This window comes from Volvox carteri (genome assembly GCF_000143455.1).
Source record: "Volvox carteri f. nagariensis unplaced genomic scaffold VOLCAscaffold_70, whole genome shotgun sequence".
NCBI lineage: Eukaryota > Viridiplantae > Chlorophyta > Chlorophyceae > Chlamydomonadales > Volvocaceae > Volvox > Volvox carteri.
Window position 1 is genome coordinate 285232 of NW_003307613.1, and position 14022 is coordinate 299253.

General features: G+C 56.4%; 3 protein-coding genes across 3 annotated transcripts; all 3 read left to right on the top strand.

Annotated features, from left to right (window-relative positions):
• Nucleotides 1-80: 80 nt before the first annotated feature.
• On the top strand, nucleotides 81-3700 carry VOLCADRAFT_107582 (uncharacterized protein; the record flags this gene model as incomplete). Its single annotated transcript, XM_002957152.1, has 9 exons — nucleotides 81-252; nucleotides 320-450; nucleotides 997-1128; nucleotides 1277-1366; nucleotides 1865-2046; nucleotides 2297-2394; nucleotides 2733-2913; nucleotides 3140-3277; nucleotides 3562-3700. The coding sequence occupies 9 exons, from the start codon at nucleotides 81-83 to the stop codon at nucleotides 3698-3700; spliced, it is 1263 nt and encodes a 420-aa protein (XP_002957198.1).
• Nucleotides 3701-5895: 2195 nt separating this feature from the next.
• VOLCADRAFT_107583 (uncharacterized protein) lies at nucleotides 5896-8191 on the top strand (the record flags this gene model as incomplete). Its single annotated transcript, XM_002957153.1, has 4 exons — nucleotides 5896-6386; nucleotides 6712-6855; nucleotides 7747-7970; nucleotides 8131-8191. The coding sequence occupies exons 1-4, from the start codon at nucleotides 6285-6287 to the stop codon at nucleotides 8189-8191; spliced, it is 531 nt and encodes a 176-aa protein (XP_002957199.1). The 5' UTR covers nucleotides 5896-6284.
• A 2213-nt stretch (nucleotides 8192-10404) lies between these two features.
• On the top strand, nucleotides 10405-13543 carry VOLCADRAFT_109400 (uncharacterized protein; the record flags this gene model as incomplete). The annotated part of the gene is made up of 4 exons (XM_002957154.1): nucleotides 10405-10780; nucleotides 10899-12001; nucleotides 12537-12800; nucleotides 12991-13543. The coding sequence occupies exons 1-4, from the start codon at nucleotides 10499-10501 to the stop codon at nucleotides 13541-13543; spliced, it is 2202 nt and encodes a 733-aa protein (XP_002957200.1). The 5' UTR covers nucleotides 10405-10498.
• Between the last annotated feature and the right edge of the window lie 479 nt (nucleotides 13544-14022).

Below are 14022 nucleotides of genomic sequence, written 5' to 3' on the forward strand. Positions count from 1 at the left end.
TCGGACAAGATGTACGGCAAACTGCAACCGTGGCCGGATATTGCCGCGGAGTCCATCTAGACCTACTGTGCTCTGTGAAAATGTCGTCGACGCGCCGCCTACTCACGCTCTTGCCCCAGCTGGGCCGTGCTGGCGCGCTTCGTGCGTCTGAGCACGCATCCGCGACCGGCTCGCTACTGTTCACACGCGGATTTGCCGATGATGCTAACCTGAAGAAGACAGTGCTGTATGACTTCCATGTAGCCAATGGAGGTGGGCATCGCTGCCAGCTTTATCATGGCTTGTAGGCTGGTCGTCCCAACCCCCTCTGTCTGCACAGGCAAGATGGTGCCCTTCGCCGGCTGGTCGATGCCGATCCAGTACAAGGACAGCATCATGGAATCCACAATTTTTTGCCGAAAGAATGCATCTCTTTTTGACGTGTCCCACATGTGTGGGCTCACGCTCAAGGTGCGCGCAGGCGTTAGTGGTAGACTCCGTGCGAGAGTGCCTCTTTGCCTACAGACACCGACGAATCTTCATCAAATAAGCTTTGCCTATAGATTAGGCTGGTTATAACCATCAAAGCGACGGTCCTGCTTTATTCAGTTCACCTGGCGTGGTTGTTGGACTCGAGCCATATAGTTTTGTCAAGAAGGCCAACTGATCTCAGGTGCCTTTTCATAATGAAGCGCAGTCGAGCCAAATTTAGGGGAGTTATGCCCGATAGTGGGGTTCGTGGACTCCCTCGGCGTCGGAAATGTCCATCGGGCCCGGGCACCGTAGCAAGTAACATTACCACAAACCTCTTAGCATTATCACATGCATATATTCCACTTATCTGTGCAATCAGTTCATCAACGCCCCCAACTCCTCGCTGTGCATCCCCTGCTCTGGACCTTGTATCGCACCGCGCAAACTCCCTCTCCGAACATCCCCACCCGTTAGCTTCCTCACCTTACCTCACCCTTTAATACTCCCCCCCCCACACACACACACGCATGAACCCCCTTCCAGGGCAAAGACGCGATCAAGTTCCTTGAGGGCCTTGTGGTGGGCGACATCGCTGGGCTCAAGGATGGCACCGGCTCGCTCTCGGTGTTCACCAACGAGCAGGGCGGCATCATCGACGACACCGTCATCACCAAGGCAAGCTCACAGCGAACAAGCACAGCTGACCCAGATCTAGGGCTGAGTGACGCGGGGCCCCTCTCCCCCCCTTCCGAACCAGATAGACGCTCCAACCCCTCCTTTCCCCGTGGTTCATCTTCCCCTCCTGTCCCCACACCATCACCAGGTCAATGGCCAGGAGATCTACGTGGTGGTGAATGCGGGCTGCCGGGATAAGGACTTGGCGCACCTGGACAAGCACCTGCAGGCGGCCAAGGTGGGGGGGGGGAGGGAGGGGAGAAGGGGCGGGTTAGGAGGGCGAAATCGCGGGGCTCAGGAAGGGCGATGGGAGGAGAGCTTCCGAGCTGCCGGACCAGGACGCGAGAGTAGGGAAATGCAGTCCAGCGGAGTAAACCGTTAGGTAGGGGCCTACAGAGAACGTTTTGAGGTTGGCTGGGCATGGCCATGGACGACGACGACTTCCCCCTCCCTCCCCCGTTTGGTCACTGCTCCATTCCCCAGTGGTTCGTCTTACCCCTCCCCCGCCTTCGTGCTTCGTCTTTTCCCCCTCCCGCTTCCCTTCAGCCCCGTGTCTTAAGTCCGGTGTCCGAATCGCCTGCCCCGCTCTTCCCCCCTCCCCCCTCTCTTGCACCTTGTCGGCGCCGTGTTCCGCAAAGTACCGCATTGACTAAAAGTCACCAGCGGTACATCTTTAATAACAACATGGCTACGTATCCGCCCTTCCGATGACCCCCCTGTCGGCCCCTCCTTGCAGTCCAAGGGCCTGGACGTGGCCCTGACGGTCCACGACGACCGGAGTCTGCTCGCCCTGCAGGGCCCGGCTGCCAAGGACGTGCTGGGCGCCCTGGCTCCAGGGGTGGATCTGGCCGCCATGTACTTCAGCGACTTCAGGACGTTCGACGTGGCGGGTATCCCCTGCTGGGTTACACGCACGGGGTGAGGCGGGGCGGGGTGAGGCGGCGCGAAAGTGTGTGTGTAGGGGGGAGAAGGGGGTTGCCCGCGATGATGCCATGTGGGTATCGTGTCGTACGGATTGTGTGTACGGCTTCAGCAATGAAGCGGGGGGTTGAGGGGGAGCACGGGGGGGGGCCCTGCGTCTTTGGGAGGAACCTGCGTGACCTGCGTCTTGCATGTACACATGTATGTATATATGTATCCACGTCTCCCCCTCCCCCCTCCCCTTCAGCTACACGGGCGAGGACGGGTTTGAGATCAGTGTGCCCTCCACTCACGCGGTGGCGCTGGCGGAGAAGCTCACCGCCAGCGAGCGAGTGCGGCTTGCGGGTGGGTGGGCGGGCGGGTGGGTGGGCGGGTGGGTGAAAGTGAAAGGCGGTTGATGTGCGGTTGCGAAGGGGGTTTGGCCGGGGGGAATACTAGTGGCAGTGAGTGGGTGTGCAGCTGACTGGCAGTACTTGTCGTACAGTACGGTATGTTGCTGGTGCGTGTGCGGGTACATCGTGGCGGCGCCTGGATCTGAATCCACAGCCGGATGTCGAAGTCTGGATCTCGCGCTCTTATCAGGGTGTCGTTCACAGGGTCTCGGGGCCTCTTCGCCCTGCTTTCTTTATAAAGCCGTGACATTCCGCCTTTCCCCCGGGGTGTACGACACTACCGGCCCCCAGGTCTGGGCCCACGTGACTCTCTGCGTTTGGAAGCGGGTTTGTGCCTGTACGGCAATGACCTGAACGAGTCTCTGACGCCCGTGGAGGCGGGGCTGGCGTGGACCATCGGCAAGCGGCGGCGGGAGGGCTTCGACTTCCTGGGGGGTGACGTCATCAAGAAACAGCTGGCAGAGGGAGTCAGGTGGGGGTGGGGGTGGGGGGGGGGTGGGGGGGGAGGAGGCTACACCGGCTTCCTTCTCCGCGTCACCAGCCCGGCGGTACATCGTAACCTGCCCGTCTCTCACCCGTGCTTACTTCCCGACACCCCCCGGCCTCGGGGAGGGGAGGGGAAGGGACCCTTAGGGTCATCCGCCATCCGCGCCCCACTCGCTGCAACACATCGGTTCAACCCCCACCCCCACCCGCAGTAAGCGGCGTGTGGGTTTCGTGAGCAGCGGCGCCCCCGCCCGGCAGCACAGCGTCATCAGCACACCGGACGGTCAGGTGGTGGGCGAGGTGACCAGCGGGGCCTTCAGTCCCTGCCTCAAGAAGAACATCGCCATGGGGTGAGAGGGGACCCGTGAGGGCCCTGCGGGGGGGGGCGAAAGGGGGAGAGAGAGGGGACTGCGGGGTGTGTGCGGGGGGAGGGGTGGATACTGACCTGTCAGGGCGGGAGTTAGTGAGGGGGAGGTGTGGAGAGAGAGGGGGGGAGCTGTCTTAGGCTGGGAGAGGGGGGATCTGATCCGACCTGACCTGGCGTGGGTTTCTGTTCAGTGCTCTGAGCTGTCCTTCACTCTGTTGGCGTCCGCCGCCGCCGCCGCCGCCGCCGCCGCCGCCGCCTCGCACGCAGGTATGTGGAGAAGGACTTCTCCAAGCCTGGCACTCAGCTCAAGGTGGAGGTGCGCGGCAAGCAAAATGAAGCCGTCGTCACGAAGATGCCCTTCTTGCCCACGCCCTACTACAAGCGCCCTGAAGCCGCCAAGAAGTAACTACACACATACGTGCATACATACATGCACACACAAACCGCGCACTCAGTCCCTAACCGAACCCGGCTCGCCGGCAGTTCTCCTTGGCCCCACCTCACTTGCTGCTACTGTACGGAAATGTCGTACTGGGAAAAACGCCCCCAAGCGCTAAGCCAGGGCATAGGTAACGTCTAATACGTACGAGGAAACAGACAGACAAACAAATGTACATATGTTACTCTGTACGGTTGACGGATGCAGCGACGGGCGCCGGCATTGGTCCATCGCTTAACGCCAAGTTGGGCTGTTGCTGGTGGAAGTGGGAGCCCCGGCTGGTGGCGGTAGTTGTGGGTGGGAGGCGAGGCGTCGCTGGTCGGCCCGGCTGCCTTATGGCCTTCTCAGCTCACGGAGAACACGGGGAGATGTTGGGCCGTGAGGAAAAGCTGCTGTTAAATCCCCGTCAGGCCCAACCGTTCATTTCGTTGCATGTATCTATTTCTTGGTGATGGTGATGGTGGTGGTGGTGGTGGTGGTGGTTCAAGGGGTGTGAGGGGTTCCTTGGGTCGGCCGATATCGGCACGGGCATCAACATCATCATCGTCGTCGTCGCAGTCGGCTCTCCCCACGGGGTTCCCCAGCGCCCCGCCTGCCGGACTTGGTTTTGCGTGCTTGGTCTCGGAGCTGGTGTGTGTGAAGGGGGCAAAGGAGGAATGGACGCGGTGGGTTATGGTGGCGAGTAAGGGCGGCAAGCAAGGTAGTGTCTGGCGTTGTGGCGGGGGATATGACCTGGTGGGTTCTGTTGTGAGGGGGAAAGGGGAGCGGGAGGGGGGATTGCAGGTGCATTCCGGAGGCGGGTCTCGGACACGCGGGCACGATGTGTGTATGCGGGAAGAAAGGGAAAGAAAGGGATGTCTGGCGTTCTTGGCGCGGCATCGAAAGGGGGAAACTCGGAATCCATATTATTTCCTTTCCGCTTTTTGTCACTTGCGGAGTCTCCAACCCTACTACGGCGAATTTTGGTTGGCAGACATGTTACGCCAGTTTTTTTACCGAACTGCCCCCGTCTGACTCACCGCGATTTTGGCGTTGTACTGGACGGGGGCGAGCGGGCTGGCAGCCGGCCGGAGGGAAGGAGAGAGGGAAGACAGGAGATTGGTCGTTGCGGCGTGCCGCCGCTACTGCTGCTACTGCTGCTGCTTTCTGACGGCTGTAAGCAGGCAGGGCTGCGTCTGCCTGTCGCTGAGCGCCAGCTTGTGCGGGGGAGGTCGTACAGGGCGGTCAGGGCATAAGATGAAACACACGAAAAAAAACACATACGCGCAGCACCCAGCACGCCGCAGCTCCAATGCTGAGTCCTGTGGAATCTGTTGGTATCCATTGTATAATTGACCCTCTTCGCGACAGCCTGTAACCAGGCGGCTGTGTCGCCAACCGGAGCTCCGAAACTAAAGCTGACTGACGGACAGTCAGACAGTCAGACATGCATGCACATGGAACCGTGCTGAGTCACGTGCACAGCGCAGGTATACCTGTATATACTAGTTTTCGAGCACGGAGCTGGCGGTAATGCAGCTCGGGGCCGCAACCTCAACCAGGACTGTACGGCACACAACACGGCATGTCACGTGACGTTATGTCACGCCATGTCGCATAGGTGCGACCGCCGACGTACCGTATTGCGACATCCATCCAAAGGGTGCGCGAATGAACGAAGTCCGAAGTGATATTAAGTCGATTCAGGTTCGCACGGCATCTATACATGGCATCTATACACGGCATCTATACTCGCACCGATGTTCCCTTTTGAGATATACATACATTCGTACGCTGGCACATGTCTCTCCAATACGCAATCACACCAAACGACCCTAGAGGCGTCATGTGGAAAGTAAAGCGGCTCCTCGAAAGGCGACCCGTCGGTGCTATAGCACCTTTGAGGCCTTGAGACACAAGACATATCGACACACACACACGCACATAAACACACATAAACACACATAAACACACACACACACACACATAAACACACACACACACACACACATAAACACACACAAACACATAAACACACACACACATAAACACACACAAACACATAAACACACACACCGGCGCATGCTTGCGGATGGCTTTGATGTTGGATATAACTGGCAGGGCCACACAAGGAGCCATAGTTACTGAGGAGAGAGGTGCATAAATAAATGGACGTGGGCACAATGACCTTTAAATTACATATGCATATTTGCAGGCCTTAATCCTAAACGCTTGCTCCGGATAAGCCACGCCAGGCTGCTAACGGTATTAAGGGAGGTATAGGATTGGACCAACACCATGATCATCATTGCTCCCTATCATGAGCAGGGACACCCGTCCCACGTCCCAATACCTGCGCAAGCCTTCCTATGTGTCCTACGGTAATTCAGCACTTCAAAAAAAAGTGCGGCAGTCCTGCGGCATTGTCCTTTTTTTAATTCTACATAAAACCACGTAGCACACACTGGCCACTATCCTCACTCCCAAAATAGCCACTTGCCGCAAACACTTGTGCTAAGCCTACATCCGCTGTCAGCCATCCAACCAAGCAACCAAATTGCTTTGCATTGAAATGACTTCACCCGGCGCTTGTAGCACTGCCGCTGACGCCGCTTGCGGCCATAGCAGGAGCTGTCGCGCATGTGTGCCGTCCAAGCTCCGACCAAAGGGCGTCGTACGTCTTCTCCTGGACGTCGCAGAAAAACGCTTATTGTCCGTCAAGTACTCAGATGAGAGTTGTTGTTGAGGTGCACCACAAAGCTCGTATGATGGGTTCGCGCTCTACCAGGAGGCTATAGATGCTCAGCCGTTCTGGTTGAGACGGAGGCGGCGCGCAGTGCACTGTCCATGGATTCGCATTGGCGCCTTAGCAGCAAGTGTATATACACCAGATTCATACGTCACTCCAACGCACCCGGCCGCCGCACCCGGCCCTAACAGCTATCCATAACTCTGAGCGTATGTATAGTCCAAACACGACACCGTTCCTCCACTTGCAGCCCAGTGCCGTACAGGCGCCCTGTGGAATACTGGCGGGTGACTGGCTGCACCGGGGCCGAGCCCCTTTTGGCTTTGAAGTACCTGATTACCCTAGTCATTTCGATTTCTCCTTTGGTAAGTCCGATAGGGATGGCGTTAAGGAAGTAAGGTGGGTAGAAGGTAAGCAATAGTAACTGTTGTGCCCGAATGGCTCCGGTAAGACAACACACACTGATGCTGGGATGGCTAAGCGCCGCTCAATTTATTTACCGGGACACGCACAGCCTTGATTGAGAGTTTATTTGGGCAGCTGGCATACCTAATAATTCTGCTGGTGGAACCAGGGTTCGGTGGGGCAAAACCCTTGCACGCATCTTACACCGAGCAAGAACCGCAGTGCACGTAATGATTAACCACCGCTTGTGCAGGAAATTTTTAAAAAGCGTCTTAAATGAAGCTGCATAGGGCTGTTGTTACGTATGGTCTTGTGCCTGAGTGCATCAGCGCCCTTGCCACAAATAATTGAGAGCCTTTGGGGGCTACAGGGACGCTTAATGGAAAGGCACATACTTCTGGATCACATGGAGCTTAGGGTCATATTAACTCCTGGTTGTTTGTTTGAGCTGGGCACTGTGACTTACAGCGCAAGGCTGTCGTCTACAATTTAGATAGAATCGCGTCGACCTGCCAAGGCCTAAGGATACAACCAGCGTCATCAAAACAACGAACTAAGACCTAAAGTTTTCTGTAGCGATAATCATGCCTGTTCTCTTTTGCCGCCCGCCCTCGACCACCTTCCCTGTCTGCGTTGGCCGTTCGTCCGTACCGGCCAGGCAGTGGGTTCATCCTTGGATATTCCATTGAAATATACCGACCACATATTCTGCAACTATAGAGGAGCATACGTATTTTTACATCTGCAAATAAACAACCGAAAGTAATTGCGCCAGGGTGTCATCACACTAGAATTGCAACAGTATCCTTGAGACACCGTTGCGAAATCTACTTTCCACCAAATGTCTTACATCGACCGTGATGCGCGGCGCGTATTGCAGGTCCTCGTGCCCGGCGTACCTCCGCCAGTCCTGGTAAGAGGCATTCACAACGACCCAAGGCTTACGGCCAATCACCAGCGCCTGTTCAAGCACAATTCAGTCACAAATCACATGTTATTAACAATTTCATTTTTCAAACAGGACTACGTATTTGCGAGCATCACTAAGACCAACGGCGGCAACCGGGGCGCCAGTAGCGGTTGTCAAGGCCCTCCTCGAGCACGGTACGCTCTCCGGAGCTGTGACGGTGGACCGGGAGTCTGGGGGCCTTCGCTGCTGGAGTCCGCGTCACCGGCAGATGGCCCGCTTCCCTGCAGACAATCCTATTTGGGCTCGCTGAAATTCCACTATGCACCTGATGCCGCGCCCACCCCCATGTCGCAGCAGCGTGGGTAATCACTTTGCCGCGTCCACCTCGAACCCAAGTTGCGTCATCTCACAATAACATATTGCAGCTGATAGTGAATAGCTATGCGCGCGTGTCCCTGTGGATTCAGCGTGTCTTAAGCAGCGTAGTTTCAGGCGACAAACATGCGGCGGAAATATATCCAGGCGTCCGTCATGCAAGTCTTGGTCGGTGGATGCTGCATGGGAAATGCCACGTGCAGATTCCAGCCCACCTATTGAACCCCGCAACGATATTTGTAGCGGATCATTTGAGGACTGTCTAATCGCATGGCCCGTGGGTCATTTCAAACAGATGGGTTTTCACCATCGACACGGTTTTGTCTTAGGGCTTTGATAGCTGTTGCGTTGACCTTTGTCTAGACCTGCGCCGCAAGTGGGAACACTTTTTAGGGCGCTGGACATTTATTCGAATTTGATTTTTCCCAAGGATTTTCGGCCTGGTTGCAGGCTGACTTGACGGTAGACCGTGCCGGTGGTGGCGCTAGGTGGCGCCGCTCGCCTAATCGCACCACAGCATCTTGTACTGTTTGTGTTTTTATGACGATTGAGCATGAAACGGGTTTGCATGGATGGCGCAGGCGGGCAGGACCTTATGGCTGCTTCGGGAGGGTTCAAGAACGGTTTTCTTTCCTCGGCGCTGTCCTTATTTTCAGCTTGTGTTATGTGATGTGCTGGGCCTCCGGGCTTTTATGCTTGTGATCAAGTACCTTGTTTTTTCTCTCCTTACGGTTGATACACATTTTATTTTCGTACGTTGCTATAGGCAGGCATCCAGTTACGAGCGGAAATTTTAAAAAGGTTGGGAACCTGAGATAGAGTAACAGGATTGGCAGTGCCGTGCAACTGCACGGCATGATGGCAACAGTTTTGAAGATAATGATGGTCTGTGCGCCTTCGTAGAATAGCTAGCCAAGAACAGTTTCGAGTTGTCTTCCGTGGTACATGCTGTACAGATATAGGATGTTGCCATTCGGTGTTGCAAGGTTGCTTGCTGAGCGCAAATTTGCAACCTCTTGCGGCAGATGCCATTCAGCAGCATGTGTTGGCTTATCTCGCTGCGCATATTGTAGGCACGCGACTGATGGTCTAGGCTTGAGATGGCCCGATGTCCGTCCCTGGATGTATTTTTAGTGTCATTAGTCAAGCAACTGTCAAAGTGGAGAGGTGTCAGGGTGTTTAAAGCACTCCCCTGCTGTAATTGATAATGAGTGTTGCCTTGCCATAACTGTAAGGTGCTGTCGTTCGCAAGATGTGTTTTAGGCCCCCCGACTCCTGTGGCTACAAGGGTTTCAGCATCCCTGCTCTGAAGGTGCGGAGAACCGTGGATGGCGCCTGAAGGACGCAGGGTAGGGGGATGACAGCTCAAAGGCGATGACACCTGGGCCTCAAGCGAACAAAGATCGGAAAGCGCCTACTCCGAGAATTGCGCCAGCCATATTGCGCCATAATGGATAGGTTCATGTCAGGCTCGGCCCAACGGTAGCTTGGCAGGTTTGGACAGGACCGCAGTGGAGGAGCCTGGCTCTGGGAGCCGCACTTATGATCCAGTTGCAATGCTCGCCGGGCTCTCGCGGTCTCTAGGGCTCCCCACTGAGACCGCTGCTATAAGTTCATGTCAGTTTGCTCGAGTTCGACATCCCCACGATAGTAGGCGCATCAATTTAAGGCAAGGTTTGCTACCTACCAGCCCAATGTGGCACACGTGAAATTGACGACCAACCGGCACGCGTGTCTCATAACGGAAAACCGTACGAAGGGGTTCAAGGGACCGGAACGTGCCGGAACCCCACCGCGTATGCACTCGTAGCCACTAATGCTTCGATGTCAAATCTTCCGAGCGAGTGCTAGGGCCACATTATAAGGTCTTACTGCATGATGTCCAGTACTGTTTGTCCACTGCTATTGCAAATACGAGCGGCACCCCTAGATGCCCTGACATCCGGAACCAATTTTAAAAGCTCTACAAGGCCTATAAGCAGTGAAAATCGTCATGGGCAGGGAATGCCTGATCAACGCAACGCGAGCTGTTGGCGGCTGCAACACCTGCAAATTCCGGCAACAGGGTTGGAGTGTTATAAAATTCGGTAGCGGAGGCTTACAAAGTTAAGAAAAACTTACAGATACACCGAAGGCTTACTAGGAATCTGATCTTTATGGTAAATTTGGCCTAGTCGCAATAAGGCCCTGCTGGCACATGAGCAAAAAATCCGCGTCCGCCACGTTGTATTCCTTTTCCAGCGCGGTTAGGTGGCAAGGGCGGCTGGCAGCTGCGTGACGTTTTTCGTAGAAGACATTTAAGCTTTTATCTGTGTGTGACTTTGTGGCTGCACCTCCTTTGGCCATCATGGCGTTTACCAATGTTCACTTGCAACATGCGTCCATATCGCATGCGTCTTCATCTCGCATTACGATTGTGACACGGGCTGTGGCAGCCCCAACTCGTCCTGTAAAGTCCGCCGTCCCTGAATTGCTTGACGGACGGCTTGCGGAGCAAGCATCTGTTAATTTCCAGGAGTATACGCAAGCCACCCAAATGCTCAACCGGCTGAAGGGCCAGGCTTCTGACCTAGAACTGCTGCTGGACCAGTTGAATGCACTTGAGGCCAGCCTGGACGATAATCTTCTGGTGAGTTGCCGAGGCACGACGAGGATCCATCCAATAATTCATGTGTATCTTTTTGTCCTAGTAAGAAAATTTGGGTGATTGGCGATATCTGACCCCGACCCGGAATTTACAATTGCAGGCTCCACCTGCCCTAGAAGAGCCAGATGATAGGGCTGCACGACAAGCAAAGCGTGCGGCGAGGCGTGCCGAACGCAGGGCAAGGGCAACCACGGCAGAAGTCATGCAGGCTGCGGTTCCATCCACGGATGCATTCCGGGCCGTGGCCAAGCAGTCCGATAGTCACACCCACAGCGCCCCTTCCAGCTCTGCCACGTCCAAAAAGAATGGCACTCGCGTGGCGCTGGGTGCCTCAGCAGCTAACAACTGCACGGTCAGTGATGTCCAACACCTGGAGGAGCTTTTCAAGTTGACTTTTGGCGAGCCGGAGCTGCCGCTTGCGGCGCCTGCGGCACCGCAGAAGGCGGCATCCGAAGCGGCGGTTTCACCACCTGCGTCGGGGCCGCTGCTCAGGCCACGGAAGGTTGCCAAGAAGTCAGCCGCCGCTGCAGGCCAACCTGAGGCGCCTGCGGCACAGGCCGCACCGCCGCCGCGCAGTGAAACGACTTCTATCTCACAGACCCTGGAGCGTCTCTTCCAACACGATTTTTCGTATGATGATGGGGACTTTTTGGGGATGGCAGATAAAGAAGAGCACGTTATGCCTTCTGACGAGGATCTTCGCGCTTTGGAGGGCCATATTGAAGACCTGTCGATTTCCCTGGATGACAATGTGCAGCACGGACACGGAGAAGTTTCTGGCTCTCGAGAGCTTGAGCGAGCTGCGCTGGCGCCGCGGGCCGCGGAACAGGTGTCCATCTTGTCAGCGGGGCCATCCCTGCTAAACCTGGTCCATTCGTCGGCGGCGCCAGGGCGAACCGCGCGCGGCCGCCAGGCGCGCCGCAGCGCTCGCCTCCAGCCTGGACGCTCAGGCCGATCCGCTGCCGGTGCGGCTGCATCAGCGGCTGCGAACGTGCGCGGCAAGGCAGCTGGAAATGACGGCACGGATCATTTCCTGCATTCATCTGCAAACGTAAACATCCTTTCCCCGGAGGCAGAGCTGGAGGTGACGGAGATGTGCCAGGACTTCTTGTTCCTGGAGAAGGTCAAGCGGCAGTGCGAGAAAACCCTGCACCGGAAGCCCACAAACGATGAGTGTGCAGCGGCGGTTGGCATGGACGTAATGTGAGCTCGCGCGTAGGGGCCTGTAGGCCCTGTTGTGTTGCATGGGTGTTGTGATTCGTTCGCGTAGGGGGCTGTAGGTCAGTTAACGCGGCGGCTCGGGACTTACAGCAAGGAAAGCATCCCAAACGAAGCAGTGCTAAGCTTGGTGGCACGGCTCGCCATACCATCGCCACAACCGTTGTTGGGTGCAAATGTTGCGGGCCGCCATTTTATTTTTCTCCCAGCCATGCGTAACAGGTTCTATGCTAGTTTTAACAAGCTCTTGTTATAGTCGAAGCGCGCTCCCCTCATCGTACTCTATGACACAACAGGGCTTCCGGCTTTATGTGTTTTTGCAGCTTGGGGACGAGGACATGGCTTATTGAACTCGCTGGCGGGGTCATATCTATCTAGATACAATGTCGTGGATGACGTCCGCCCCGAATATTTCCTTATTGTGCTTGTTCTTTATCCGGGGAGAACCCTCTGATGGATTTGCGAACTCCTGGATTTCCGCCATCACTCATTTCCCGCCGCAATCCGCTACAATCCTCAGGGCTTACAACATGCGATACGACGCCGGCCTGAAGGCTAAGGAGTTGCTGCTAAAATCCAACTACCGTCTGGTCATGACGGTATGCAAGCGATACATTGGGAAAGGCATGCACCTGCAGGACTTGGTTTCGGAGGGCGTGAAGGGGCTTTTACGTGGCGTTGAGATGTACGACGCCAGCCGGGGCTTCCGCTTCGGCACTTACGCTCACTGGTGGATCCGACAGGCCGTATCTCGGTCCATGGCGGAAACGGGCCGAGCAGTCAGGTAGGGGGACTGCTGAATACCTGAATGAATTCCGCATATGACCCTCGTTCTCAAGTTCCATGCTTTTTAGAGCGCTGATCTCTTAACAGGTGGTGGTGTGCGTCGTCGCTACATGTCACCTGCAGGGTTTATGCCAATTGATGGATAGTAACGATCCCTCTCCCGCGGTGGCTCCTCCCTCACCTCACAGGCTGCCTGTCCATATGATCGAGCAGCTAACTAAGCTGAAGAACGCCACGGCAGCGCTCGCCATGGAGCTCAACCGTGAGCCCAGCGTGGAGGAGATGGCGGAGGCGGTGGGACTGCCGCCCAGCCGCGTGGAGCTGTTGCTGGACGCAGCGCGCGCCGCATCCTCGATGGAGTCTGCCATTGGCGGCGACGACGGCCTCACGATTAAGGACGCGGTGCAGGATGAGCGGATGGCCGCGGATGAGGCGTTTGGCAGTGACAGCATGCGCGCAGATGTGGAATCGATGTTGGAAGGTCTGAGTGATCGGGAGGCATGCGTGCTGCGGCTGCGCTTCGGCCTCGAAGACGGCGTGGAGTGGACGTTGGAGGACATTGGCAGCCGGCTGGGGGTGACGCGCGAGCGCATCCGGCAGCTGGAGGCCAAGGCGTTGCGAAAGCTGCAGGTCAAGACGATTGACGTGACCGGCAAGCTCAAGGACTACTCGGAGAATCTGAGCCTGATGGAGAGCAAGGATACGGCAACGCGCACGTCCTCGGGCACGCGCAAGACCTAATGGGATTGATTTGCAATCCTTCCGGAGCGTTCCGGCATCTGCCGAGGCAGGGATGTTAGGATTGAGGTGAGGTCGGGTAGTGGGGAAATGGACCCAGGTGCACAAATCCACAGCCTCAGCGCCTGATCTTCGGGGCCTGCAGTCTGGGATAGAGGTCCCGGTGCGGCTTTGGGGTGCCTGTCCGTGCTGGTCAGCAGGAGCGGCAGGGCGGATCGCAAGAAACTCCCGAAAAAAACTGTGGCCTGAGGATGGTGTATGCTTGCCTGTCAGCTGAGGATGGTGTGTGCTTGCCTGTCAGCTTGGTTGGATGCAATGGGTACTGCATGTTAGCATCAGCTTTGCGGTTCTCCACGGCCTTTCACGCAGCAGCGTTGCTACGGGCTACGGGCTGCTTCCACGGTTTGTTTGGATGGTCGATGCGATGCGATGCGGCGGCTAAAGGGATGAGCTGAGATCTCAGCTCCTAGTGGGTTTCCTGC